Source organism: Anabrus simplex, chromosome 1 (assembly GCF_040414725.1).
Source record: "Anabrus simplex isolate iqAnaSimp1 chromosome 1, ASM4041472v1, whole genome shotgun sequence".
Taxonomy (NCBI): domain Eukaryota; kingdom Metazoa; phylum Arthropoda; class Insecta; order Orthoptera; family Tettigoniidae; genus Anabrus; species Anabrus simplex.
The window spans coordinates 872,421,412-872,449,226 of NC_090265.1; the positions used below are offsets into that span (position 1 = coordinate 872,421,412).

A 27,815-nucleotide genomic window follows, 5' to 3' on the forward strand; every position below is an offset into this window, starting at 1 on the left:
CAAGGCCAGTGAGTGACAAGTGCAAGCAGTAAAACGCCGCTCTTGTAGTGCGATTTATACATTGCGCACACTGCACTGCTATGCGGTGGGAATGAAGTCACTTCAGTCATTCTCCATGTCTTCCACGGACGAATACGTTAACGGACGCGTATGTTGACATGCTCCAAACCTACGGGGAAGCAAGAGAGAAATCTTTGCAAGCACTACGTTTGTATCACGAATGAATGGTATACAGACAGGCGACATCAGACTGCGAATATTTTTCCGCAGTATTGAAAAACGTTCACAAACAGCAGGAGCACTTCAGATGATACGACCTGAGAGAAGACCGTAACGTCTGGTGAGAATGAGGTGGCTGTTGAGGACACAGCTCGCAATAACCCAAACACGAATACATGGGCAATTTCACAACAGGTGAAAATCAACCACTCTCCCGTGCTACGAATACTGCATGCGCATAACACTCCTGTCATCTGCAGCCAAACCAGTGTGGGGTTCAGAAGTTCGAATTCATTTCTGTTGACTGTTAGGAAATCTGGAAAATGATGCAGCATTCCTGTGGAAAATCCTGTTCTTAGACAAATCGCCATTTCACAATAATGATACCATTAACCGCCACATCATGCACTATTGGGGTGCTGACAATTCCCACTGGGTACGATAGGCAGCCTATCAAGGAGTGTGTTATAAACAGACGCCAGCATTCTTCAAAAAATTCTGTATAGTGGAGTACATTGCGGCGCAATTTATAGCGAGCAAAGTTGACATTCTGGTTAGTAGCGGTTCTTGTAAGTCTAGTATAGTATTTAGAAGTGTTTGTTGCTGGGAAGTAAAATGGTTGCATTGAAAAAATATTTGTTCCGGATTCTCCTACCACTCTGTCGCATGTATGCAATATGGGGTGTCGACAGATGTGCCACTTGAGAACGTTTAACGATGTCGTTCCAACAGGATGGAGCTCCACCACATTGGATGTTAACCGTCCGTAACCATCTGAATGAGACACATCCAGGAAAATGGATAGAAAGTGCAAGTAGGACCTGCCTCGTAGCCCGTCAGGTAACCAGATGTAACACCATTACACTTCCTCCTGTGAGGGCATTTCAAACGAACATTTTACACCGACGAGCCAGAAAATCCAGGGCACCTTCGACAACTCATCACCGAAACCAGTTCAATAAAACTTGCTATAGCCTACTACAGCGCACTAGAATATCCAGTCAGCAGCGTGTCCAGATGTGCATAAACCAAGTAGGTCACCACTTCGAACACTTCCTAACGTAACTAATCATTGTTAGTTCATTCTGCCCTTTTCCCCCCACCCCCACCGCTCCACTTCCTATCCCGTGATATACTCTTTCATTCACTGAAAATGTGCATAAAAGAGGATATTTCACGTACATTAAGAGACTGTAAAAACTAACAGAATAAATAAATATAAAAATAAGAGTATCTCTACCCCGGATTCGAAGCTATCACATGTAAGACTAGCGCAACATAGCGTTCGGCTTGCTCGTACTGCACCGCGGCGCAACGTGATTACGGCTGATGTGATACTAACACCAGTGGCGGCCGGTCAATACGTGCTACCGGGCTCCAGCACGTAGCTTGGAACTGTAAGGAATATTATTTATGTACAGTACAATTATCCTGGTGCCTTTTCGTTGTTTTGAGTACGATATGAATTTGTGTTTTGTGCAAATCAGGACGAGATCTGTCGAACACCTAGCGCCGTTCTCCCGGGGAACAAGGTTCGTGCTCATGTGAAGTGAGCCCTTGCCTGTAGCCTGAAGGAAGCAATACGCAGGCGCAGCCAAGCTTGCAACACTCCCCCTAGCCGGCGGAGTATACCGTAAACCGGGATCAACTTTCACTGATCCCGTTTATAGTTACTTCCTCTCCCGCAAGGGGGTAGAATTACTCGATGTCTCCTGCTACCCGGAGCGCAGCGAGGGATCCAGTCGGCCGTGCTTATGTTGAACGTGGTAAGCGAATCTGCCACTAGAGAGTAGCATCGTCTGGGTTCGAAAGTAAAGCGTAAGTGGAGGCAATCTATCTCACACATGCTTATTAAAATATCCATCTTCCTTTTGTGTCAAAAATAAGGAATTCGTAGGTGAGTCAAAGAATCTTTGACTGACCCTAAATGTTATCCCGCATTACAATGTAATTTACTCTGGTGAAATGAAATAGCGTATGGCTTTTAGTGCCGGAAGTATCCGAGGACATGTTCGACTCGCCAGATGCAGATCTTTTGATTTGACTCCCGTAGGCGACCTGCGAGTCGTGATGAGGATGAAATGATGATGACGACAACACGTACACCCAATGATGGTTAAAATTCCAGACCCTGCCGGGAATCGAACCCGGGATCCCTGTGACCAAAGGCCAGCGCGCTAACCATTTAGCCATAGAGCCGGACATTTACTCTGGTAATAGGGGAGGTCTCAATGAATCAGTTGGCAGCTCTTTCAGTTGCTTTGTGCGGTTTTTAATCTCGCAGTTATATTATTGGTGCGTGTTTTTTCTGTCATTGTGTTAGTGCTAAAGTTTATACGAAGATTTATCAAATTATTTATTAACTGCAGTGTATATAAAGTGAAATTAAATTAGTGTTCTTAGTGGGGATCTATATTCCCACGATTCTATTTGCACTGATGTAAGTTGCGCCATTAGGTTAGTAAAAACAATATTTCTCGAATGAATTATTTATCTCGTAGACAGTTGTCGAAGAATTCATCTGCTTCCAAATTAATGTTGTTTTTGTTTGTTCTGAGTTATAAATTGTGAGAAAAGTTGTATTATTATTATTATTATTATTATTAGTAGTAGTAGTAGTAGAAGTAGTAGTAGTAGTAGTAGTAGTATTACCAAGTTTGAAGTATGCGTTGTTCATCATGGCAATATGCAGATTTAAAACAGCGTATTTAGCTTGTTTTTTGTAGCACGTAGGACGATTTTTTCACGAGCCGCCACTGACTAACACTGTCTCAGTGTCCACTTTATGTCTCACGGACGTTTCATTTACTTATCAGATCATTGAGAGAGTGCATTCGTGGTGTCTATTATTTCATAATATTATGGCGTAAGAATTTCCTATTTTTTGTGTAGGTCTTACATACAAAGATACCCGCTTTACTGTTTTCGCTGTGAGTACCAGAAGGGTAGAGGTTATCGGGACATATACAAAACGGTGGTTTGTATTATACAGTGTTGGTATGGACAGCTGATTCACCTGGTATTATTGTGGACATGAGTGGAACGTGATTGCTTTGTTCGTTTGTTGCCTGTTTCGGCTGGATGGAGGTTTTGACAGTTCTGTTATTACATTGTATTAAAATAATGAAGGGGTGGTGGTGAGAGAGTGAGAAAACGGTTATAACACAATCTTCATATTTCAGATGGTGCGGGTATTAGTTCAGTGCTTGTGAAGAATTCACACTGCCCTCGTCTTTTTCTTTTGTATACAAATTTTTACGCCGCACCGAACAGATAGGTCTTACGGCGACGATGGGCTTGGGTGCGGGAAGGAATTGGCCGTTGCCTTAATTAAGGTACAGCCCCAGCATTTGCCTGGTGTGAAAATGGGAAAACACGGAAAACCATCTGCAGGGCTGCCGACAGTAGGTTTTGAACCCACTATCTCCTGCATGCAAGCTCACAGCTGCGCGCTGCTAACCGCATGGCCAACTCGCTCGGTCCTTTCTTGTCTGTCGACCAACGTCACCATGTTAGGAAACTTTGCGCTTTTGCTTCAGTTGAATGTAAACCTCCTGAAGTTTAAATACGCTAGCACGTCGATTCCAGCGGCTATTTTTAGGATAAATCCTCCCCCAATCGTTTAAATAATGTGGTAGATCGATACGCAGATTTAAAGAAAATAGTCTATAGGAAATGTTGAGCTAATTCTTCAAATAGTATTTTGAGTAAATTATAAAATAACAAAACATACAGGAACCAATTTCTAAGGGCGAAACAGTTGTCCTCCCATGTGAGGAATGTTTAATGATAACAAGGAATAGATAAAGTATTTCATCTGTATTCGGCGATTGTGTGTTCATATTTTGATCCAATAAACTTTAATCCGAAAGTACATGATCCCATTCCTGGGAAAAGCGAAAGCTTAATTACAGATGCACGTGTTTGAATAACCCATAACGAAATAACGGAGCTTGTTCGTTTGTTCATTTGTTATTTAGGAATACTTTTACTACAATACATTCCACCTAAAGACCGATGACCTCGACGTTTGGCCTCTGATAATCGTTTTCAAACCTCATCTAAAATGGTGTTAAATACCTTCATTTTCGTTGTTCGGTTCTTTGTATAACAGCTTCCACACCAGAAACGTCAGGGTTGGTAAATATCCGATAATTAGTTGTTCGGAGGGAAAGAAAAATATGTGCATTGTTAATGTGGTTTAAAATATTCGTTTCAATACGGATTGGAGGTGTGACAAACGGTTATTTTTTGTGTAACTGCTACATCTGTCACTGCTACAATAACATAACTCTGAGAAGTAACAGTTAAACATAATGTTCAACGTTACTCACGTTTCATTGGTCGCAGCCTGAAGCTTGTCTCGTTACAGCTGTGTTGCGAAGTTCCATTCATTCGCACGTGCGCGTACGCATCACTCCACTGTTGAAAGTCGGTGCAGCAAACCACGCATTCCTATTTGCTATAAAGTTAACGAGAGGCTGACAACGTGTGAAATGAGAAGACAACATAGCGTTTTTTTCTGAAATCTAGAGGAGTGAGTTTGACAATGCTCCGATCAAGGATAGAGGACAAGAAAACATGATGATCTGTATGCCAAACCTCGACATAAACCGGTACAAGAGGATCGATTAAGTAAAATAATGTTATCAATAATATTAATATGGAAAGTTAGCATAGTAATTCATTTATGGTACAATAAAAATTATATGGGTGAAGCTTATAATAGCCCTGCGCGATGTCTGAGTCAACGATTATCCCTGAGCAGTTGAATGTCATAACCGTTTACACTTTAGTTACCAGATGACAGCAGCAACTTAAACAAATACACTATTATATACTATAGTGTATTTTACATAAAGCAATCTCCTACGAAAGCGCTTTCACGTGGAAGACATGCCTACTATCTGAACTCTGAAGGTCACATTCTGTGTCTGTAAGATGCTACTAGTTCCCATTTCCCACTTACTGTTTTCACTAGTACGTTATTCTGTTTTCGTTACTCGGTAACCTGTTATTTTTTTGTCCTCGTTACATTTGTAACAGTGACAGGCATGTAACTGTGACAGAGTAACTGCTACGTTATTTTTCAGCCATCTCTAATACGGATCTCATCAGAACGGAGGGAAGTTAATTATAAAAATGCTGCGATCTTCTGTGTCCGTTAAATAGTTCTTTTGTTTGGAACTCTTGCATGAAAGATGCTAGTAGGTTTCTCCCTTCTTTTATAATTGCCGGGGTAATAATATTCACTGTAAAGGTGACGAGTTGTCGCTTCCTAATGTCAATTGTTCAGGTAAGGTGAGGTGAAGACTTCATTAGGTCGTGTCCTAGTAGTGTCATAAACTTTGCTAACGATGTAGGCCATCCTCAACCGTCGTAAAGTTTGTCATCCTAGTCGCTTCACTGTCATGGTCACTAGTTACGTGTTGTTAGAGAGTTCGACGTAAACTGTTGAAGTCATTAATCATTCTGATATTGCTAATGATAACTAGTTAATTGATTCAGATCCTTCTGCTATAGGAAATGGTTTTACCCCTTTCCCTTCCCCCCGCTACTTGTCGGCAGACCTGAAGTTGGTGTTGCGTATTTTCCCATTTTCACATTTTTATTAGAACTAAGGTCGCTACTTTCCAGATCTAGCTCTCCTCATACCAGCGTCGATTGTTTCCTTCCAGTTTTATATAATACAGTATGAGTATACCCAACGTCTAAATATCCGATAATTAGTGGTTCGGAGGGAAAGAAAAATATGAGCGTTGTTAATGTGGTTTAAAATATTCGTTTTAATACGGATCTCATCAGAATGGAGGGAAGTTAATTATTTAAATGCTGCGGTCTTCTGTGTCCGTTAAATAGTTCTTTTGTTTGGAACTTTTGCGTGAAAGGTGCTAGTAGGTTTCTTCCTTCTTTTATAATTTGGGACAGCAAAATTTTATCTACTTGCTTTTTCGGTCTGTGAAGAGAATTGATTCTTGCAATATGTTGCTATTGGCCAGTATGTCATTATATTTAACATTATTATTACGGACATTTATTTGACTGGCTGTGAAGAAAACACTACAAAGTGAGGGAGTGTTCCTTAATCTGGAATGACATTCTCCGATTTTACTGCATTAGTGTGGGCGTATTTGTTCTAAATACTGTTAATTGTTTCTTTAGCCATACGTATGAAGATGCGAATGTGTGGAGAAATACCTTACATTACAGTACGTATGTCGTGAAAAATTTTGAATATCCGGTCCTTCTTTATGAACTAAAAGTTCCAGTGTAGAACTGTATTGAAAGGAAAATTGTTCGTTGTTCGGTTCTTTGTATAACAGCTTATACACCAGAAACGTCAGGGTTAGTAAATATCCGATAATTAGTTGTCACAATTTCTAGTCCCGTGACATACATTCCTTTTTCGTAGTGATTTAACCCTTAGCAGTCGAATAAGTTTGCTGGTTACATAACTTTGCCTGTATGTATTTTTCTGGAGAAGCATTGGTGCATTGCTATTTTGTTCTGTAGCCTAAAAGCTTTTATACTAATCTCAAACTGAAAGAAAGGGTATAATTACATAAATGCTGTAAATTCAGAACTTTTAAGTAGGCCTATGCTTCTCTTATTCACTTTTAGTCTCTGTATAGCACGTCTCAAGGTAAACATTTTGAAGTAGGCCTAATTTAATTGAAAAGTATTTGAAGATGAAGTGAGATTCTCTTAGTCTTTCTCTTTTCTGTCTGTGACTTCTGTCAATATATCCCCGTGTAATTGTCTGTGTATGAGGCTAGATGTAGTGTGGCATTCTGTTCAGTAACTCCTCGTCTTGTCAGGAAAAGTCTAGAACAAATACTTTTAGACGTGATATTGCCTCGTGGTTGCTAAAAGCTTCATTGTTGCCGTTAACGCGCGCTCTTCTTTGACATTGGAGAACAAGAGGAGATTGCGATGACGGAACATATCAGACATGTTAACCCAACCCCATAGAAGTTTCCGGCGTCACCGACGGTGGGATGGGTAGGAGGGGTAGTCTGTCTTAGATACAGGCCTGGCATTTACGTGGTGTGGAAATCCGAAACCATGGAACACTATTATTAGAGCTGTCAGTGGTGAGAATCGAACTTACCATTTTCCGAACTCAGTCATGCAGCTACACGACCCTTACCCCGTTCCTCTATTCTAGTCCCGGAGTAATGACCATTGCATACTCCAGTACAGACACCATAATGCCCGTGATCTCAATAGAAACCGGAAAAAATGCAAATACCCGCCTTTCAGTTATACCCAGAATTTAATAAAGCCGTTTTGACGCCAATGCCCATTGAAGAGAAGAATGGAGCTTGAACGCCAGCCTTCAGCTTTGGTCCTATTTAAATAGAAAACTAGCCCTGTACCTGACTTTGATCTACCAAGGGAAACATGGAATTGGGACCAATCATAGAAACTGCGCTGAATCCCTGTACAAATGAGGCAAAATTCCATCTCAGTGCGACTGTGGTGATCCCACACAGACCACAATATTCAGCACAGTGTAAAAGAAGGGCATTTCAAGAGGACTTGCCCGATTTTCTGCTGGCAACACCCTTCTTATTTGACGATGCAAATATTGGTATATAACGTTCGACGATAATGCCGTTCTGATTCGTATTCTGTCTCATTAAATATACGGATTAGATGATCACTTCTTTTCAAGTCAAGAACTAAGCAAGAACCTGACAATGACTGCCAAAACTAAGTTTTCCTCGAATTTTGTCTCTCGCTTCCAGAAGCTGATGTGGTAATTTATTTTTGGAAGTCCTCGGATACTTTCTTCATGCATATCTTCGTATGAAACTACCTACAATCAGGTGTATTTTATGCCAGTAGATGAATACATGGTGAATATGTACTTTTCTGTGCTTGTTCCTGAAGTAAAATATCCTCGTCGATTTTCTCATTCCTACTCTGTATCTGAATTCACGCGACGTAAGGTACACCTGTACCGTATAAATATGATATCTATAGCAAATACTGTTCCTCCTCCCAGAAAAACATCATCTTATTTGTGCGCAAGTACTGAAGTTGAAATTTATAGTATCCAAAGACTTTACCATGATGTGTTGCTAATACTGTGAACTGTGTAATAATGATCGTGGCCGGTGACGTGTACCGGGCGACAAGTAGACGGGCCGCTCCCACTATGTCAACTCATGGGTGATTAAGTGGCCCATTATCATGCATAGAAATTCTGCTTCTAGACCTCATAAGATCTTAGTGCGAGGCACTTCCTGTAACGACCGCCACCATTTCCTATTGTTGTACTTCATTGAATTGCACATTTTCATGACATTTAATCGTCATCTCTCTACCGGTGGTAGATAAACACGACGATGAATATTTCAGTGAAAAACGCTGTTCGTTTGCCTTTGCAAATTTGATGGACAGATTCGTCCTGTTTTTGTTATGGGAACGTCTCTCTTTGATATTGTTTGTCGTGAAGAATCTAGAAGAGTCAATCCTTACCGCGCACAGATTCTCTGACCTAGCCCTCAGGATGTAGTCCTCCCTAGTAGTGTTAGTTCCGTTTATCTAATCTTGAGGTAACTTTCAAAATCCTAGTTATGCTACTTTTGACAATGTAATATAACACAAGTTATTAATTAATAGAGTAGTTATCACTTAAAACCTGTTCGCGGATGACTTCTGGCCTACAGCTTGTGGGAGATACTACTTCCGCCATAACACCATTCCCGGTCGATAACTTTCGCTACCACTCACGTCAAGCAACTTCCTAATTGTGTTCAAGAGAGTCGATCAACTCCTATAAGTCTGGACCAGGTCCAAGAGTCCATGGGAACATAATTTGCTACCATTAACCACCGGACTGCAGTGATCCTTTCCGCCATAAGGTTCTCCCAACCTATATTCCTAAGCCCACTGTTCAAGTGGTGTTAAATTGTCGACAAATTATGGACCAAAACATTAATAATTTGCCTTTGACCAGGCGATACCTATTGGTGTGTTTGTGTGTGTGACTGTGAGGAGGAAAAGAAGCCACTATTAGTGCAGGTAGTTCAGATGAATTTATACCAAATGAGTTGGAAAGACCATATTCATCAAAGAACTTATTTCAGTAAGAAAATCCTATGCCACTTCTAAACTACTTTATTGATGTTCTATTAATTTACTGTATTTTACAACAATGGTTACACACACATTTAAAATAATTAAAAACGAACTTAGTGATGAACGTTCAGAACACTTTCACGGACGAAACGAAATATAGAAGAATGCCAGTAATGTGATTATATCATTTTTGGATTTAGTTTTATATCTCATTTTCATTTACCACTGATCTGTATTTAGGAATGTCACCCAGGTGACAGATTCCCTATCAGTTGTATACCTAGTATTTTCCTAATTGTTTCAAAGAAGTAGGAAATCTATCGAACATCTCCTTTGATAAATTATTGCAATCACCGGGCGAGTTGGCCGTGCGGTTAGGAGTGCGCAGCTGTGAGCTCGTATCCGCGAGATAGTGGGTTCAAATCCCACTGTCGGCGGGTTCGAATCCCACTCTCGGCAGCCCTGAAGATGGTCTTCCGTGGTTTCCCATTTTCACACCAGGCAACTGCTGGAGCTGTACCTTAATTAAGGCCACGGCCGCTTCCCTCCAACTCCTAGTCCTTTCCTATCCCATTGTCGCCATAAGACCTATCTGTGTCGGTACGACGTAAAGCAAAAAAAAAAAATTGCATTCCCTAATTCCTCTTCCAACTAATATTTACCCCATTATTTTGTCCTCTTGAATTCCAGCTTTTATCTTCGTATTGTGATCTTTCTACTATTGAAAACTCTGTTCAAGTTTGTCTACCAACGTCATTCCACGCCATCTCTCCATAGTCACTTGGGAATATACCTCTTAGTCGAGCAGCTCGTCTCCTTACTCCCAAGTCTTCCCAGCCCAAAGATTGTAACATTTTCGTAATACTATTAGTTTGTCGAAAATCATTCAGAACAAATCGTGCTGCTATCCTATGATATTTTACAGTTCTTGAATCAAGTAATCCTGGTGAGGGCCTCATACTTTAATTGTAGTCCTACCAGAGTTTTATACTCCCTCTCCTTTACATCCTTTCTAAAACCTCTAAATACCGTCATAGCCATCGTAGACCTGTAATCCTTAATGACAATCTTGTTAATGTGATTGCACTAATGAAAAGCTTTCCTTCGATTAAACAGCAATTTGAGTCTGATGTGACATAGGACTACCTGGTCCAGGGTCTTTCATTATTGTATTTGCCGTGGTTACTTAAACTTGGATATTTTTGTTGCATCCGCTTGGGAAACTTTCTTAAATTAGTCTCATTACAAGGGCGCCCATGCCCGGGGGTAATGGGGGGACGCGCCCTCCCCCTAGCTCTCAGGGAAAGGAAAAAATCTAATATAGTCAGGTGTTTTTCTTTCTAGAAAATGAAGAGTCGGTATTACGTAGAAGTGGTAGGGGATACCGTGAGTGGTATTCTACAGTGGAATACAAATAACTATTCATCTTACAAAATATTAAAAATACTACATACCCTCAGGTCTAACCCCCCCCCCCCCTTCCTACAAACTATCCTGTGGGCGCCCATGTCTCATTTGAATTATTCTCATAATATGCCTCCTCCCACCAGCCCTCTTCAATTTCTTGGAGACCTGGTGGTGGAGGAAGCATTAGAAAGGCATGGAGATGGGTTGTGAAAATGAATGGAACAGTAGTCAGAATAAATTTTGCCAGTGATCAGTTTATATTGGAGGGAAGTTAGTCTTCCTTAGTCCATGATTTTCAGAATTGCATATGCAGCGGAAAAATTGGGGACGAAGATTAACACACCAAAAACAAAATGTATGGTCATTTCACAATCCTTGAAGATTCTGCAATAATACTGCAATCGAACAAGTTCATTCACGCTAGGCATAGGTGCATGACGGAAATAAAGACCATATTGTTCAAGTGATTTTGCTTTTATGCAGAAAACTGTACTACTATGTAACAACTGGCTCAGTCTCCACCGACGTACTATCCTTACTTTTATCTGGACCGTACTAGTGTATATACTTCAGTAACTTGCATGACAGGCATTTAAAATGCGTTAAGTTGGCTTTTAAAATGTAGCGGTTGCGCAAAATGCTTAAAATTACAGTGCCGAGGTTTTGCGTAGAGTTAGGCGAAAGAGATCTCTGTGCAGGAGCGACGTTTTTCCTGGTGGGGGTCACACTTCATTTCATTCTTCGTTAATGACAACCATTTTAGGAGGATATATGGCTGGGAAAATGACTCGAGAAAGACCTAGGAATTCATTCGTAAAACCGATCTTAGAAGACGGTGGAGTAAAGAACTATGAAGCAGTGACGAGAACGGTCATCGTCAGTCGGGTGGCACGGAACCATTTCGTGAAATAGACCAGTCCTTGGATTGAATACTTGATGATGAATACAAAACGATTTCGATACTTTTTTGTTTCGGATCATTTAATTTTTGGCCTGGGTTCATTTGACATAATCTATGTATTTTTGTCATTCTTCCCAGGCGCTATTTGGGGATCGCTGGTGAGGAAGTTTCGGACTCGAAAAGGTTCATTTTCAGAAATGTATAAGTTTTGGTTTATTTTCCTACTTATTGATAAGGCAGATAGTCCGGTGCCGGGCTGAGTGGCTCAGACGATTGAGGCGCTGGCCCTCTGACCCCAACTTGGCAGGTTCGATCCTGGCTCAGTCCGGTGGTATTTGAAGGTGCTCAAATACGTCAGCCTCGTGTCGGTAGATTTACTGGAACGTTAAAGAACTCCTGTGGGACTAAATTCCGGCACCTCGGTGTCTCCGAAAACCATAAAAGTAGTTAGTGGGACGTAAAGCCAATAACATTATTATTATTATTATTATTATTATTATTATTGAATAGTCCGGTTCCTTTTCTGAATGGTCAACGTTGAGGCCTTCGGCCCGGAGGATCTCGGGTTCATTTTCCGGCAGGGTCGGAGATTATAATCGCTGTGGAAATTTCGTTGACTCGGTGACTGGGTGTTTGTCTCAACACTCTCTTCTTCATATTCTACGGTATTTCCTCTTAAAAGTCACCACCACAGTCATCGTTCTTCATTTGCACACCACACTACGAACGTCAGAAAGGGCATCTGACCGTAAAACAGGGCAAAATACGCACGTGCGAGACAGTTCGCACCCGCGATCCCACCAGGATGTGGGAAAAATAAAAATGTGGCGAATTGAGTCAATCTTGAATGTCAACTGTGCTAGAAAATCCAGTAAAGTCATTACAACATAATGTACGCCCCTAACCATTCTCACTCTGCTTGTGACAGGAGCAAGCTGCACCCTCGTGAAAACTATTATGGCTAATCCTGTTAGAGCTGCGTGTGGCTTTGTGACTCTATGTACACGTATTTTAATGTATCCTCATAGCTTCTCCTGGTTGATCTTTCATTGTGCCACTGACAACAGGTAATGATAAACGTTTGTGCTTGTACTGTACCCTCCTCGACCGCTTATTGAAACAAGGATTAGGGGAGTTGCGACCAGCATTACGGTCGTGTGTAATGGACCTATCGAACATTGCAGTATACAGAGCAGTGATGGAGACACAAATGAGACCTCCATTGTTAAGTCGTACAGGTTACGCTCGTTTTGCTCAATAAATATGTTTCCTGTAATACATGTCCAGTTAAAAACGGCGTGCAGTTTGTTTCTATGTCAGTGCATTTCATTTCTTCATGAAATGAAAATCCACAGCTTGTTTCCAGTCATTTGGCTGGGTCTGGAATGGAACGAATGAAGCCCACAACTAGCGGTAAGGATAGGAATTCTGCCGGCTACCGAAGTCTGTTGCACTCTTCGGACACCAGTGGGATCCGAACCAGACGCGAAATCGGGAGGTTGTGGGTTCGGATCTCAGTGGTGTCCGAGGAGTGCGACAGGCCGTTTTTGTTCTGTACTTCACATCTCTTCAACACGACCTAATAGGTTGAAAGTTAATTTCGATTGTCTGTAACAATCTGCACGCTGTGAACGACCTCCAGCGCCATATAATAAGAGTGACAAGTATTAGAGCACTGTAGTGTAGGCTGTGGTTTTCACTCGCTCGTATTCGTTCGGAGATCTTGGACTCGGCCAGGTTTTCCCCGAGCGGAGAGCGCTTGGAATTATGTTGACGAGTGAACTATGTTCGCGAGGAGGACAGTCGCAGGAACAACAGGCAGTCATGTGAATTTTTATTAGAAAGCGATTAAATAATTTACGTTTGCCCTAATTTGTCTTTTTATTATAATCTATACTTGGTGCCATCTTCGTATTACAGACGCCGAATCAATGGAAAATAAATAGGTAATTTTTATCTTGTAAACAACATTACATGTAATTATTATTTTAAACAATACATTATGATAAAATATAAATAATATATAAATTAGAACTCCGGAACAACGAAAAAAAATAGGAAATTGCGTTCCTTCTTATAATTTAATTTACTTTTATTTTGTTTGTCTTTGCAGTTGTTTAGTTATATATATTATGTGTCTCAGACCGAACGTAAATTAAATTATGTCTTGTAAAAAGTAACAAGGATGTAGAATAAATACATTTAAAAAAATAACTTGCTTACGTTGCACCGACACAGATAGGTCTTATGGCGACTGTGGGATAGGAAAGGGCTAGGAGTGGGAAAGAAGTGACCGTGGTCTTGCTTAACGAACATCCCCCAGCAGTTGCCTAGTGTGAAACTGGAAACCACGGAAAACCTTCTTCAGGGCTGCCGACAGGGGGTTCGAACCCGCTATCTCCCAAATGCCAGCTGACAGGCTGGCAGCTACGTGACCCAAACCGCGACGCCACTCGTTCGGTAAATGCAAAATTAAACTCTGTGATTCAAAAATAAAAGTTAATGTAAGATTAACGAGTGAGGGCAAGAAAATTAAGTAACGATTTATGTCCGTTGTGTTACGGATTCTGTTGTTATATTTAGGCGTTTTAGATTCATTTACATTCCAATTGTTGTATCAATGAAAATTAAATATGGAGTTTTCCCAGTGTTTCAAGCCTAAATATAATTCCCTCCTTAAAATGCATTTCTATTAAATTAAAAACCGAATATTCCTTCCGGCTGCGAACAAAATCAACTGCACGTGGTTATTGTGTATCAACAAAATGTCATTGACTCTGTCTGACAACAGATATCCAGCACCAGTAAAAATTACCTCACTTGCTGTACTAGATGCGGGAATACAAACTATTTTTCGCGCAATTATTTCAAATTTCGGGTAAAAAATACAATTCTTGTTCCACCATTTAAGTGGATCGTCATCATCGATTGTAAGATATAGATCAGCTTCGTGTTTGCCTCATCAGTTTCAGTATCATGCCAATCGTCAAATAATAATTTCATTCTTTGCTTGGTGAATGGAGAGTTATTACGACGGATGGACCTAAAAAAAGTACAACAAAAATGTAAATGCATTATGAAAATCCACAGCCTGTTTCCAGTAATCTGACCGGGTCAGGAATGGAATGAATGAAGCCCACATCTAGCGGCGAGGATAGGAATCGTGCCGGCCGCCGAAGCCTGTCGCACTCCTCTGAGGCAATGAATAATGAATGATAGATGACGTGGTATTGGAGAGTGTTGCTGGAATGAAAGATGGCAGGGAAAACCGGAGTACCCGGAGAAAAACCTGTCCCGCCTCCGCTTTGTCCAGCACAAATCTCACATGAAGTGACCGGGATTTGAACCACGGAACCCAGCGGTGAGAGGCCGGCGCGCTGCCGCCTGAGCCACGGAGGCTCTTGAATATATTATACTGTAACAAAATAAAACATACACATGACTTATAACCACAGATATCAGAGCACATATGCTTTGCGGCACTGAGCAAATATTCTCTCTCTCTCCTTGGGACAGAAATTGTAGTTTACGAGAAGGTAGCCACAGGAAAGTACCTATTTTGTGCACTTCTTCAAACGATACTTTCTCTTGCAAGTAGTGGAGTGCACGTTTTTTAAGTTTTTGCATCTTCTATGAAAATAGTAACAAACGTAATGAAGACTTGTGCGGAAAAATGTTGATATCTGTTTTCATAGGTGCCGAGTGTAGTTTAAACGTACCTTAGTGTCCTCATTTGTTGGTCTGCAGAGATATTTAAGCTTGTGAACCCACATAAGTGCCAGTTGAATTGTCGGCTAAGTATCGACTTCGAGAATATCAGTCGCCCTTTTATAAAGGGTTTCAGAAAGCTGACGTGATGTCCTACCAGGTCGTTATCATAGTCTTCTAGCACTCTTTGAGTGTAAGTAACTCCTAAATTGTATCGTATCGTACAAAAACTGAATTCAACGCAGTAAACAAACTGTTCCATCTAGTTTCGATGTCTTGTTTTAGTGTTCTTTCAAAGTATTTAACGTAACCAGCTTTCTTCATAAAACGAACTAATTTTTTGTAGCACTGATTGTGAAGTGATATTTTTTCCTAATTCGATTCCAGGTAAAGTTCATCAAAATGTGTTTCACAAACAATGTGTGAAATGGAAAATGGAAAATGACAGTAAGGTTCAAGGGCGTTCAAGATATTTGACCCTCGATGGGATGAAAAACAGTTGTATAAGTTCAGACTCTATTCCCAGTTCGATGAGCTTGCCTTTGATTTCCTCTCTGATATTTTCTCCAGTTTCTTCTCTCATCTGGGAAAACGGACATCGCTAAGACAAGGCTTTTCATTGTCCATTTAGGATCAAGCTAATGGACATCTTCGCACTTATTTCAGCGGTCTTTGTTTGTGTTACGCGAGATGGTTTTAGAAGTGGGTAGAATATCATCCCCATTTACTCTTCCATACTGTGCCCCAATATTTACTAGTTCTTGGGACATCTCACGAAACCATTCACCTGACATGACCTCAAAGGACGTAAATCAGAAGTGCACATTTTTACATATTTCTGCGTAAGCAGTTTTTCTGTGTTCTGTCGACACGTACTTTACAGACGTATGACCTCAATGGTATTGTTATTGATCTTACATCCCTCTAACGTGTAATCTCAAATGTGCAGTAGCCTTATATGTTAACAGTGAAGAACACTGTTGACAGGATGCATAGTCTACCTGGTCACCATCATGATTAATTGCAATAGAAAACTTTTCCCACACATCGCTTTTGAAGCCTACTGGCTTCCTTAAACTGTATTCGTGACTTACAAGTTTATCCGTCACCACATCTTTAGTTCACCGTTCCATGTTGACTATGCAACTAGCACCGCGAGTGTTGCTTGCTCGTCACGAGCATCACTCGCTCCTAGCTCGCTGGCGAGCGAAAAAGCCTCGCACACACGCAAATCTAGCGGTGTATTAGCCAACAAACTGATCCCTCGCTCATGCTCGAGCGAAACGCGTCAATGCAGCGCTCGTAACAAGTATTGCCTGAATGAAGCTAGGTACAGATTGATGCCAAGAGCCCTATAAGAGATTCACACAAGTGGTTGACGCTCCGCATTTGATGTAGAGCTAATGTAAACATAGCAAGTGCCCTGAGTTGCGCACCCCGTCCCACGGATGTTACGCTTAGGGAACAAGAGTTGCAATATGTGATTGGAAGGAAAATAAAACATACAAATGGAAACCACCAGGATTTCATGGAGAAAAAGCAAATAATACAGATATCGAAAACAGGATGTGTGACTGAAAGGGGACAGTTTGGATGTGCAGTCGTAAGTGAAATATGTGCATTGAAAACTATAGCAATAGCACGAGAGGTCAAAGTTGTGGGTTTTGAGGCTAATCGTGGATGGCTGACGTTGTTTTTGAACAAAATAACTTCAATTTTTGTAGCAAAAGTAGTATTACACAATGTCTCCCAGCCAATTGTGAAGAAGAGATTGGGAGCTTCCATAGATTTGCTATCGCTTTGCGCCAGAGAAATTCGTGTGTACTCTCGCAAATTGATAATGGAGACCAGATGTCAGAATATTTTAAAAGAACAAAGAAAAACACGTGACATGACTACTTAGTCATCCGTGTGCAGTCGAATACAGTACAGTATACTGCAAATTGAGAGTTGTAATGGAAGGTTACTCCAACAAAGAGAAGGTAGAAATGTTGCTCGTCTATGGAGAATGTAAGTTAGCCTATGAATCTGTTCGTATTATTTTACAGTACAGTGTAGTACGTTAAAGTGCGTTGTGCGCACTCTCTTTCCCGTACACACACACACACACACACACACACACACACACACACACACACACACACACAGAGTTGTTACTTTATTACAATTATTCGCCATAGCATTAATAGCTTGGTTTGCTCGCTCGTCCTTCATTCTGTTAAAGGTAGGCGTATTGCTTAATGTGGCCATTTTCCTTGCACCAGAAAGCGGGGCACATGGTTTCTCTTCACCCCTCCCCCCCCCCCCCCAACATTTAAGTTTGTAAAGGTGGTACTCGTTGGCCAAAATGCGTGGAAGAAAAATATCAATCCGTATCTTGTGCCACTGGCCTACACTAGGTTTAGATTAACTGCAGATATTTGCCATTGTGCCAAATCTTGATGAGGAAAATAGTTTTATATTTTCATGTCGGTGTTATGTGACAAATCAGGACAAAATTGGGACAATTTCTCAAAAGCAGGGCATTTGGCTGTCCCGTCAGACGTTTCAGGTGTGGCGGCGAGACATTCGGCCAAAAATCGAGGCGTATGGCCACACCAATGCTACTCAGGCGGAACAACTCCACAGAGAACGATATCCTCACAAGACTCCTCCGTGCTGATGAATGTTTTCCCCTCTCATTGTGAATCTTTGTGAAATGGCAATTTTAACCCACGGTAACGCAGTCGTCGTAGAACCCACACATATAAAGCTGCTGAGGTTGCTATTTCCCCTGCTGTAACGATTAATACTCACGTTAGCACACACAGACTTGAAGCCGAAATTGTCATTCGGGAAACGAGCGCACATCACATTCTTAAGCCTAGAGGGACAGAGTTGCAGAGTAGCAGTGATATTGCTACTGGGAGGTAATTCGTAAGCAGAGCAATCCTCTGGAAGAGAAGAGGTCTTGATGTGATTCCAGTTCTGCCGTGCCAATTTTATCGCTGTATTGAACATCTACGTGGCATGTACTCAATTGGACTAGGTACTATTGAATTTTATTTTCATTAGATGCTCATTTTTCAACAAAAAAATAATTCCATGTTATTTGTCCAGTTTCTCGTAAGACTATTGGAAGTTAAGCTGGAAGGCAGTTACCTAGTTATTTTTTAATCACATACAGTGGGTAAAATAAGTATTCATGCACTGCATGTGCGGCTTGTCATGTATCTTTAATAAAAATACAAATACTTCATGCCCTAGTACGGGAATTATATTACTTAATGAAATGTGAAGAACCACCTACGGATATAAATCATGCATTTACAACAAAACAAAACGAATATCATTTGCTGTCAGCAAAATTAATATTCATACATTTTGAAACACTGTCCTCATGCACAGTATGCATTCCTTGGATATCTATAATGGCTTCGGGCCTTTGCGACATGGAGCTTACAAGGTTTGATGTGGTTTCGGCATCAATGTTCGATCATTCCTTCTTCAAATGATCGATGAAATTTTCTTTTGACGAGCATGTCAGTTTCTTTACTGTCTGCTCCAATAATGCACAGATTTTCTATGGGATTGAGGTCTTGGCTCTGTGGAGGCGTTAGAAGTTGCTCGCGAACATTATACAGAAGCCATTCTTTGGTTATACGAGCCGTATGCTTGAGATCGTTGTCTTGTTGAAAAATAATGGTCCCCAATATTTAATTTCGCAACACTGGTCAGTAAATTATCACGAAGTATGTTCACGTATGCTGTGGCAGTCATATTTCCCTCAACAATCACTTCTCCCATCCCAGCGAAGCTCATGCATTTCCACACCACGACATAACCTCCGCCATGCTGGACAATTGGTACATTGTTCTTGGGGTCAAATTCTTGATTTAGTTCACGCCACACATACTGTACCTTCGCCCATCAAATCCAAAACTTTTGAACATGCACTCATCCGAGAATACAGCCTTCTTCCAGTATTCTATGGGTTGAGATATGCACGAGCAAACTCCAGTCTTTTCACCCTATTGCGCTGGTTAATGAATGATTTTTTTCCTTGCTGCTTTGTCTTTCAAGCCAGCTTCGTGAATGCAGTTCCTTATGGTTTGAAGTGTTACTTCCTTGCCTGCTGCTGTTGCGACGTCTTCAGCAAGCATTCGGGCGCTCGCGCTTGTTGTACAACATATCGCAACTTTCGGTCCGTTAGAGCTCTAGGGCGTCCAGACTTTTCGCACATTCGCCGTTATTTATTTTTATTTATTTATTTAATTAATTAGCGTATGATGAATACAATATTATATACAATATGTACAACTACCATCTCAAGTTCATAACTAAAGTTTCATGTCAGAAGTTGAGAGCAAGAAAAGAGCTTCGCTTGAGACACAGTGTAAGTCTTCTATAGAGCCTCTATAAGCACGCAAAGGACACTCATATGCAGTGTGATCCACTGTCTGCTCCTCTTCTCCGCCGTCACATTGTGGTGATGTCTTCCATCCCCATTTGAAGAGAGTTGCTCCACATCTACCTTGGCCGGTCCTAATTCGGTTTCCTTCACTGCCGTCTGGGAAGGAAAAAACCATCTGGGCACTTGCAGGGGTTCTCAATGATGTGATGATGTGGTAACGAGGATTGCTGTTGCCATTGTTCTTTCCAGGCGTCCGATACATTAAAGGAGGTGTCCTGTAGATTCATTGCAGTACGCCAAGAAGGGTGTCTGGATTTCAGTCGTTTAGCTGGAGAAGCTGCTATGTCAGAATGACTAGGGAGGTGAGGATTCTTTCTATTTTCTTCCATAAGTTAAGCAGTGACTCTAATCTTCGTAGGGATGGGGGTGGTAGGCCTATGTGGCTTAGGGTGGGAAGCGTGTGTGTGTGTGTGTGTGTGTGTGTGTGTGTGTGTGTGTGTGTGTGTTAATTGGTTGGATGCATCCTGTAATGATACGCATTGCTTGGTTCAGCTGGGTGTCTTCTAATCCAGTGTGAGCACTGTTAAGCCAGGTAGAGTAGCAATATTCAGCATGCGGGAGGTTCAGTTTTCTAGAATTGTTTCGGTAACTTAGTCCCTCTTGCCATACGGAAACTATTTTTTTCTTCACAACAGTCTTCAACTCGTCCCATCGACGTCTCATTCCTGTATACCATTAGTTCCACGCACTAATACTCACTGTTATACTGGATACACGATGAATGATTTCTTTTCAGCCGTCAGTTGGCGACGTTTATGTACCATACGTGACTGTGATATAATTGTATGAAAACTTCGTGTGCCGTTAAATAATACTTCGTTATAAACCAGGGAATATAGTGCGTACACTCAATGTACGTCATAATTACGTCAAACAGTAGTGCACCTGTAGTGTTAATATAAATAACTTTCCGATTATTCTCGTTTTCACGTTGCTTTACGTCGGCACCGACACAGATAGGTCTTACGGCGACGATGGGATAGGAAAGGGCTAAGAGTGGGAAGGAAGAGGGCATGACCTTAAGGTACAGCCCCGGCATTTGCCTGGTGTGAAAATAGGAAAATACGGAGGACCACCTTCAGGGCTGCCGACAGTGGGGTTCGAACTCATTATCCCCCAAATGCAAGCTCACAGCTGTGTGCCCCTAACCGTACGGGCAACTCGCTCGGCCGTGGCTAGACTGATAGGGTAAGCATTTCTGAATTATTAAAAGTGGGCGTAATTAGAACGGACTGCTTACCTGAATAGAATATCTTAATTTATTTCCAAGACGCGCGATAGCCCAGTGATACTGTCTGCGGCTTCTCACCAAGGCAGCCATGGTTCCGAATACCGGCCAGTACGTGCGGGATTAACACCCACCGCCCGTAACTAACTACAACCTTGTTTCGTCCAGCTTTACCTTTAAACGACTGATCTTCCGTCTCACACTGACAGAAAATTCGTACTTACAGTTCTTTAATGGAATCCTAAAACAGGTAGATGAATATATTGATGCAACGAAACTAAAGCAACTTCGTCGGTATCTTCTCCAATCGATTAGTTTTTTCCATCTGCTTTATCGTCACTTGATGTTAAATAAATTGGCAGAGTGTGACACTTCCTTAATTTCCCTGTGGATTTTAAGCTCCAGTCTAGGTCATTCAGTTCATTACGTCATTGCATCTTTAACGTCTTAAAGCGATGGTGTTGCCTTTTCCAAAGTTAAATGCCAGTTTGATGACCTTTCAAGTCTGTCACTGGTTTAGTAGGTCTTAACATGGCATTTCAACTAGACTCCGATACGGTACCTCCAAATAATTGATGGACTTAAAATTAGGTTAGTCGACTCATCAAATATGGCAGTAGTAATATACTGTAATAAACTTTTGTAAATATGTAGGTGTGTTTACTGTTCGTTCCACCTTTGTATGAATATAAAAGGGTTTTTCTTTTCTGTTTTTTTTTTTTTTTTTTTCCCCGCAGTTTATTGTGGTCGGCTTTGATATGGATATGCCCTAGTTTTACGGCCGGACGCCAACCTTTTGTGATGGTTGTTTGTCTAGTGTGTCGTATGTACTGTCCGCACACTTTATCTTGATGCATTTGTGTACGGGGTGCGCAGTAAGGAGGGAGCTGTCCCGGTATCGATAGTGCTGCCTGGTGCTGCCAACTGAATGAAAATGAAATCTGAATTGAATCGAGAATATGATCGATCGATATGAAATTTCTAAACCGTTATCATCTTAAGCCAACAACTATGTCACATACACATTATATAACATTATAAAACATATCTCTCGATGTGAATCTTGTTCCTAGCATGAATTCTATACTTTGACTTTGATGTGTGAACAACAACAGTACCAGTACGTAAAGTTTACGCCAGATGTCGCACAACGATGCTTAAGCGATTCATAGTTTGTGTTTCAAAGGTTGCCAGTATGAATCTCGAAGATCGCCGAGGTCGACCGATTCAGCACTAGGATGTAAATGCACCAAGATAAAGTGTGCGGATAGTAGATGAAAAGAAGTGTATGAAGACGAACACAAACAGCCAGTCCCCCAAGCTAGAGTTAACCACGTTCAGTTAAAATCACGGCTGGGCCGATAATCGAACCCGGGGCTCTTAAAACCGAAGGCTGGCTATTCAGCCAAGGAGCTAGACTACGAATTTAAAGGAGCTGCATGAAAATTACTTTGAGGGTTATTTTATTTTATTACTGCTCAATGTCATTAGAATTCTCGTATGGTGTTTATTTCTTATAGTATAGACGAGAATGGACTGTGTGTGGTCACAGAAGGCCTATGTCTTGTGTAAAGTTGTGCTTACAAATATTAGCATGTTAAAAGAAAAAAGCTAACACACTGGTCTAGGGAATAGTTGACAACTGTTCTTAGTGGGTTGTTCTGCGCGTTCTCTTCTTATCCTGGTTGCAGCCAGGTGCCATGTTAAAGTACTCAGCCGAGCAAATTGGTTGCGCATTTAGAGCTGCGTAGCTGTAAGCTTTCTTTCGGGAGGTGGTGAGTTTGAATCCCACCATTGGTAGCCCTAAAGGTGGTTTTCCACGGTTTCCCATTTACACACTAGGCAAGTACTGGGAATCGTTACTCCTCTTAGCTGAGCAAACTTTGAATCGAAGGGTTTGCATCCAGGCTGCAACATAGACTGTGCTAAATGTTCGTTATTTTCAAGAATACCACAAACTACTGGATATTGTACCCGAATGATTCCACTTTACCAAGTCATTGTTTTTTGGTTTGATTTTTTAAAGTGCTTATAGTCTTACAGTGTATTAGGGTTGAATGTCAAAACATAATAGTGTGAGTATCGATGGCATAAGTTGGTTCTGTTAACAATGTTAAAGTTTCTGACCACTTGAGATGCTTATTATGTCACAACCATTATTTCAGTCTCTTTCCATCAGATGATTAATCGGCAGTCAGTGGATTTTAGTGCTGATTAACAAAAATGCATTTCTATTATTCATGTTGTTATGTCAAGTGAAGTTTGTCTTCTATTCACAGCTTAAATGCATTTCCTGTTTAATGAATTTGTCTAAAATGAATTAGTTCGAGTTAGTAAATCATTCTTTTTTTTTTCTCTTGTGGGAAAAGGCTTGTTAGTAATGTATTATTCTCTTTTGTTTCAGTGATGTGGATCTAGATAATAGTCAAGGCCTTTCATACAACACGAATTCTGGAAGTTCGTCGAACTCCAGTTTATCAACCAGGTAGGAGGAATGTTATTTATGTAGCTTTAGCAGTTCTTACATGTTTGTGCAATTTGAGTACTTTTATATTAAATGTAGGAAATGTAAGTACAGCTACCTTCTCATCATTAAAATTATATTTATTTCTTTAGCTAACAGTAATAATTTTGGTATGCAATAAGAAAACTACAGGGTCGCACAAAGTCCGCATACCTCTATATTAAATTAAACGCAAACTGACATGATATAAAAGTACATATAGTCATTATTAATTTATTTCTACTTACATCTTAGGCATCTAAAACATCCGTATGCGTCCCTCAATGGTCTCTGCACAGCTGAATACGCCGCCATGTTTTGATGCTCATATCATGCAACATCACGCACCGCATTTTCATATTATCAATTCCAACATACCGCTGCTTCCTCACCTGTTCATTGATGTAACCCCAGTGTGCGTTATCGGGTGTTATTAGATAAGGGCTCCTTGGAGGCCATGGGAGAGGAGCTGGATCCTTGACCGATCCAGCGATTCCCAAAGACTGCGTTCAGACGTTTTCGAAGAGTCACTGTGAAGTGACCCGGCGCCCTATCGTGTTGAAACCAAACAACGTCTAAGATTCCCGCATTTTGCAGCTGCGGGATGAGCCAGTCATTAAGCGTCTGATTAACAGAACTATTAAAAAAGTATGGGCCAAACAGATGCGTTTGTGTCATTCCGACGCAGAGTATGACGTGAGGTTGGTTTCGCTCGATTTCTTGGGCAAAAAAAAAAAAAAAAAAATCTTTTCCCCCAAAGTAAACATTGAGATTACGGGAGCTGCGATAAATCGCACATTCGTCAGTGAACATGACTTCTGCCATCTGAGCCATTGTTTGGAATTATTGCAGCATCCGATCACAAGCATCAACACTCTCTCCAAATCATTATCTGATAAGTCATTGACGTGGACGCAAACACTTCCTTTTCAGATCCAAATTGATGTGTTTCCTCGTGGTTTATTCCGGTATTCCCAACTCTGACGCACGTTTCCTAGGCCTATGGATTTGACCGGAGATTGTTCGTTAGATTTTTCCACGTCAGTACAAAGTTCAAGTCTGGTGGATGGTCTACTTCTCGGCGCGTCGCGAACACTGCCCGTTAAAAAGGCTTTCTTTCCCCACGCTAACGACGTCTTCTTTGTCGGTGCTGCTTTCACAAAACGCGCAACGAAATCGTCCTTCACATTTTTAATTGATTTGCGACTAATTTTACGCTCATGAATCCACACAGCGGCCAGCAAATGTTCCTCAATTGTATAATCACTTATATCAACCATTCTTTCAATATCTTGGCACCAACTGCTGTCAACAATCGAAGTCGATAACAATGAGTATCTGACAATAGAAATAAATCAATAAATAATAAGTAGGGGAATACAGACTTTATGGCGCATTCTGTACAGTAAAAGTAAAAAGGCCTGAGAGAAAAGTTCTGGCATCGTGAATTCTGCTACTGCTTCATCCACAAAACTATGTACAAGTACTTTCATTTGCATTCATCTGTTCATTTGTGGAGGATGTGTTCAATTTTTAACATTATGTTTGGAAATCATTCTTCCTGTAAAGCTATTCTTTTTAAATATTATTTTCTTGTAACTTACCTCATATTCTCTGTACATTTTGTAATAGGACTATTTATATCCTTCACCATCAATTATCCTGTCAATTACATATTACTCTAACACTGTAGCAGCTACAATAGTGATCAAGGGCGCCCATAGTATAATTTGTAGTGCAGAGGGGGGGGGGGGGCTGGACTTGGGGGTATGTAGTACTTTTTAATATTTTGGAAGATGAACGGCGACTTGTATTCCACGGTAGAGTACCACACACGGTATCACCTATCACTTCTATGTAATACCGATTTTGAAATCATTTTTTTGAAAGAGAAAACACCTGATAATATTAGATATTTTTCTTTACCTGAGAGCTAGGGGGGGGGCGTCCCCACCTTGCCCCCGGGTATGGGAGCCCATGATACTGATGGTACATTCATTACTAAACTAGTACTGGTACTCTCTTTTTCTGTAACTTTCTGCTCAAATAATGATGCTCTTTCTGTACATATTATCCTCATAATACTATTAAAAATCCAAAGCAAATGTTTTCATTAATTCTTTCACAATTTGTTTGGTATTCAGAAACCTATTGGATTATAATTCTCACATGAAAATAATAATAATTATTATTATTAGAAATAAATCAATAAATAATAAATAGGGGAATACGGACTTTGTGGCGCATTCAGACAGAGATTTCAGACAAATTTGAGAACACTGCGATCAGAAAGTTTCCTGGGCAGATAAGAAGAATCAAACTGTACAACCTTCAAAGAAAAAGTGTACATGGAAGACTCAAGTGGCCCAGTGTAGCCAATAAAGTTGTTGTTGTTGTTGTTGTTTTCATTATTTTCTCAGGTTTCCTAAGTTGCAGTAAATGGTAGTTTCCTTTCTGTCCATTTTCTCCTGATGCTACACATTCTGTATGGTGTGTAGAATATTGTTCAAATATTCCATGGATTCAAAGCCATCCTTTGTATAAGCTATGACTACATCACAATTTTTATTTAATATTTCTACATTTTTAATAGTTATTTAGACCCTTAAACCAACAGAATGAAACCATTTTATAAAGACTAGAGGGTCATATTCAATTCCTTTAAGCAGATGAATGGAATGCTTGATGCAAATATTCTTGGAAACTTTTCACTAATAAATAGTATAATTGTCATTACATCAGTACATGGATGGCCTTTCTCCTGGATGTTTATACAGAAAAAGTATTTGTGTAATATTTGAGGGAATAGCCTATGTAAGTTTTCAAGAAACATAAAATTCACAAATACATACACCATTTGTCTCAGAACTTCAAGAGCTTATCACAATACAACCATTGTTTTAATTTACTGTTTATGAAAGTATGTTAAATTATCTAGTGATCACTGTACACTTATTGTGCTGCTTTAGATATGCAGCAAGTCTCTTCAGGTTGTAAGTGAATTATAGAAGTCTAGTGTTTGGCGCAGGAGTCTGGACAGTCCGAGCAATTCACTGGAGACAGTGAATGCTGCTGCCCTTCGAACTAATGAGGCAGTCACAGTTACCCTGACCCCCAGCAGTACCTGCTTCGATAGTGACCTTGAAGCAGAACCAGATCCTCCAGATTGGATGCAAGGGGTGGATGAAGAGGTGCTCAAGACGCTGTCACCCCGAGAGAAGAAGCGCCAAGAAGTCATAAACGGTAGGTATTTTTAAGAACAAATGACATACAATAAAACTTGCTTAAAGCGGAATATGTACGAAGTGGTAACTTGTCCAATGTGAACAAAATTTATGGTCCTAGCACAGTTTGTATGCCTTTGCATGTTATTTTTGTTGCATGAAGCAGAATTCGTTCAATGCAGAAACTGAAATAAATTGTCAGTATGTTCAAAACTTGCTGAATAATGCGGAACGTATGCATTTCCTGTGTAGTTTATTTTGGACACCTGATACTGGAGGCATGGCACTAGAAATATTTCATCTGGAGACGAGTCGAGGGTTTTATTGCGCTGGTCTCATGGGTCTGGGTTTTCCAAGTTCCTTGAAGAAAGCAGTTTTTCCCTTTTCAGTTTTGATTTAAGTCGCACAGACACAGATAGGTCTTACGGCGACGATAGGAAAGGGAGGAATGGGGAGGAAGCGGCCGTGGCCTTAGTTAAGTTACATTTGTATGGTGTGAAAATGGGAAATCACGGAAAACCATCTTCAGGGCTGCCAACAGTGGGGTTCGATTCCACTATCTCCCGGATGCAAGCTCACAGCTGCGCGCCCTTAACCACATGGCCAACTCGCCCAGTAAACTACTCCTGTTAATAGCTTGGTTATTGTGATGGTGAAGCAACGGGATTTTCTTTTCTTATAGATCATTATCTGTTACTGAATATGAACTGTTTCTCATGTAAACTGTTTTTAAATAACCTCCGTATCCTATCAGTAGATTTGTGTTGATTGTAAAGATAGGGCGAAGGCTAGTAAGTACGTCATTAATATAGAATGAAAAGGTGAAGGTTATAGAAGCGAATAAAAAGGAAAAGTTGTCTGTGAAAGTATGTTGCATTTTAGATGTGGAAAAACTTGGAATGGTTCATCAATGCTCATTCTGAAAACCTTCTGGTCAGCAAACGTATGCTACAGAATGAGGTTTTTGTTGTTTCCAAATCACTTGGTAACACCAACTTTAATGCATCAACTGGGTGACCGGACAGTTTCAGAACTAGGCACTATACCATATGAAATGAAATTTATTTGCAGTCTAAAGACAT

At 40.7% G+C, this 27,815-nt stretch overlaps 1 protein-coding gene across 9 annotated transcripts in view; it reads left to right on the forward strand.

Moving 5' to 3' along the window:
- RhoGEF2 (Rho guanine nucleotide exchange factor 2) overlaps positions 1 to 27,815 on the forward strand; it is a 1,252,673-nt gene that overhangs the window by 998,715 nt on the left and 226,143 nt on the right. For 7 of the 9 annotated variants that reach the window (XM_067136513.2, XM_067136515.2, XM_067136508.2 and 4 more), the window contains 2 exons: positions 23,411 to 23,491; positions 26,526 to 26,752. In XM_067136513.2, coding sequence (XP_066992614.2) covers positions 23,411 to 23,491; positions 26,526 to 26,752 — 308 coding nt within the window. The remainder of the gene's footprint in view (positions 1 to 23,410; positions 23,492 to 26,525; positions 26,753 to 27,815) is intronic. The other 2 variants (XM_067136511.2, XM_067136516.2) reach the window with 1 other exon arrangement.